General features: G+C 39.6%; 1 protein-coding gene across 1 annotated transcript; it reads left to right on the plus strand.

Annotated features, from left to right (window-relative positions):
- The first annotated feature begins 636 nt into the window (after positions 1–636).
- LOC119193545 (phosphatidylinositol 4-kinase beta-like) lies at positions 637–1937 on the plus strand. The gene is made up of 3 exons (XM_037447198.1): positions 637–648; positions 1220–1318; positions 1656–1937. Exons 1-3 carry the CDS (start codon positions 637–639, stop codon positions 1920–1922), a joined length of 378 nt encoding a protein of 125 aa, XP_037303095.1. The 3' UTR covers positions 1923–1937.
- The last annotated feature ends 194 nt before the right edge of the window (positions 1938–2131 follow it).

The raw sequence follows: 2131 nt of genomic DNA on the forward strand, positions 1-2131 counted from the left end.
TTGTCTTCATACGTTGAGTGGTATTTGGCATCAGAGGAATCAAAAGAAAACGTTATATATGCTATAAAATCATCATCATCATCAGCCACGTAAAGTTCACTGCTGAACTTGAAATATATTGTATGAATATGACAGATGCAAATAACGGATTAGCAAAATTCAAAAGATGCCACTATTGTATCATATTCTATATTATTCTATCCCGATACCCAGTGCAGGTATCAGGACGTGCAGTGTTCGTCTCGTGTTAAGCACATACGTTTAAAACGACCATAGAAAGTACCGAATTTATTACATACAATAAAGCAATAAAAGATATTAAGATAGCATACGTATGTATACAAGTTTATCATTGTCGTCAGCAAATTATCATGGCCATGCATGACTGGGCAAACATTTGACAGAAGAAATCAAGAATATACGTCTTTAAGAATTTCACGCTTGTTGTCTGAGGGGTAGGCAGAGGTGCAGGTGATGCATCAATAGTAACAACCATATTTGCATACGATGCTATACCTGATAGTGGCGTTAGACTGCGTAACGATGCGCCCTCTACGCATAAAAATATCGATTTTGTGTTGTTTATGTACAAAGTTGATATTGGATTGGCTAAATATCGTAAATACTCCTTCAAACATGTCAAGTGTGGTGACAACATAAGCCACATGCTCGTTGCCAACCAGACAATAAATGCCCTTTCTTACATTACCATAAATTTTGTTTCGTTTCGATTACAACTTCTGAACCTAACTCATTTACAGTAATTCATACAAAATAAACCGATTGGGTTTAGTCGCATATAAACCAGGGTCGTTGGCTTAGAATTCACACGCGGCCGTCGTCTCAGGATGTCCTGTATTGTTAGTAGCGTGAGAAGTCAAATAGACCAAGAGAAACGGTGAAGTTAATGATCGAGGTGCTTGACTTTCAGAATAGTGAGGCGTTGACTCCACTGAAACACCACAAGTAACTAACATAATTTGTACAGGGTGTGGTCGTGTAGTTTAAAAAGGTTTTCTTTATCAAGATATGAAGGCGACTTTTAAGAACTGGTCATAAGTGGAATAATTATTGTTAGAAACTGTTTTGCGGCCTATTTACAGAAAAAAATTGCGGTTTAAAGTATTTTGTAGACGGAGTAAACTAGGCATTATATTTACATTTCATTGGAATTGATTTTTATTGCTATGGAGAACTAGTGATTCATAATTCCTAATAGCGTTGCTATTGTTTGGTGATCGGGGCTCTTACCATTTGGCGACCTCCGCCCAATGCCTTCAGGCACGACCCCGCCGATCCCTCCGCCACGGCGCTCAAGGTTTGCAATAGTCAAATTATTGGTCTAGGGTTGCCACATTACATACTTTTAAATGATTTAATGTATTACACGAAAATGTCTAAGATCTAGAAACGAAATCGCAAAGTAAAGTAGGGAAGACCAGCAATCAAAAGAAGTAGGATATTGTTGAATTATGGAGAATAATTTTTCGAAAATTCTACTATCCAAATTACCGTATTAAAATCACAACCACTATAACTCAGAAAACGCATTGCCGGTTATTTTAAAAGGTAGTGTTCCTGTTTGAAGTTTCACTCCGAGAACGTTAGAATAAACGATACCTATGTCATAACATTAGTTTCATACGGTCCCACAGGAATCATGGGAGAGCAAGTTAGCTCGGATGCGTTCAGTCTCCCCATACGGAGCGCTGGCCGGCTGGCGGCTGCTAGGGTGCATCGTGAAGGTGGGCGACGACCTGCGGCAGGAGATGCTAGCTGCTCAACTCCTGAGGCGGCTGCAGGCGGTGTGGGGGGTGGAGCGGGTGCCGCTGCGCCTGCGCCCCTACGACATACTGTGCCTCGACCGCGAGTGCGGACTCATACAGCCGGTAAGATACTTTAGCGATTTTGTAGGGGATTAGGAAAAGGTAATTATGGGATGAATAATTATCAGTGTTATTTCATGATTTTCAATTTTGTAAGGAATTTGAAAAAGGAATTATTGAAATAATTATTAGTGTTATTTCATGAGAGTTTGTGAAAGACTGTGTTACCTCGGTCGAGAAGAGTTTGTTTTTAAGTAGAGAAAGCTGTAGACAAATCAAAAATCATGAGTAGATAATGTCGTAAT

Source organism: Manduca sexta, unplaced genomic scaffold, assembly GCF_014839805.1.
Source record: "Manduca sexta isolate Smith_Timp_Sample1 unplaced genomic scaffold, JHU_Msex_v1.0 HiC_scaffold_670, whole genome shotgun sequence".
Taxonomy (NCBI): domain Eukaryota; kingdom Metazoa; phylum Arthropoda; class Insecta; order Lepidoptera; family Sphingidae; genus Manduca; species Manduca sexta.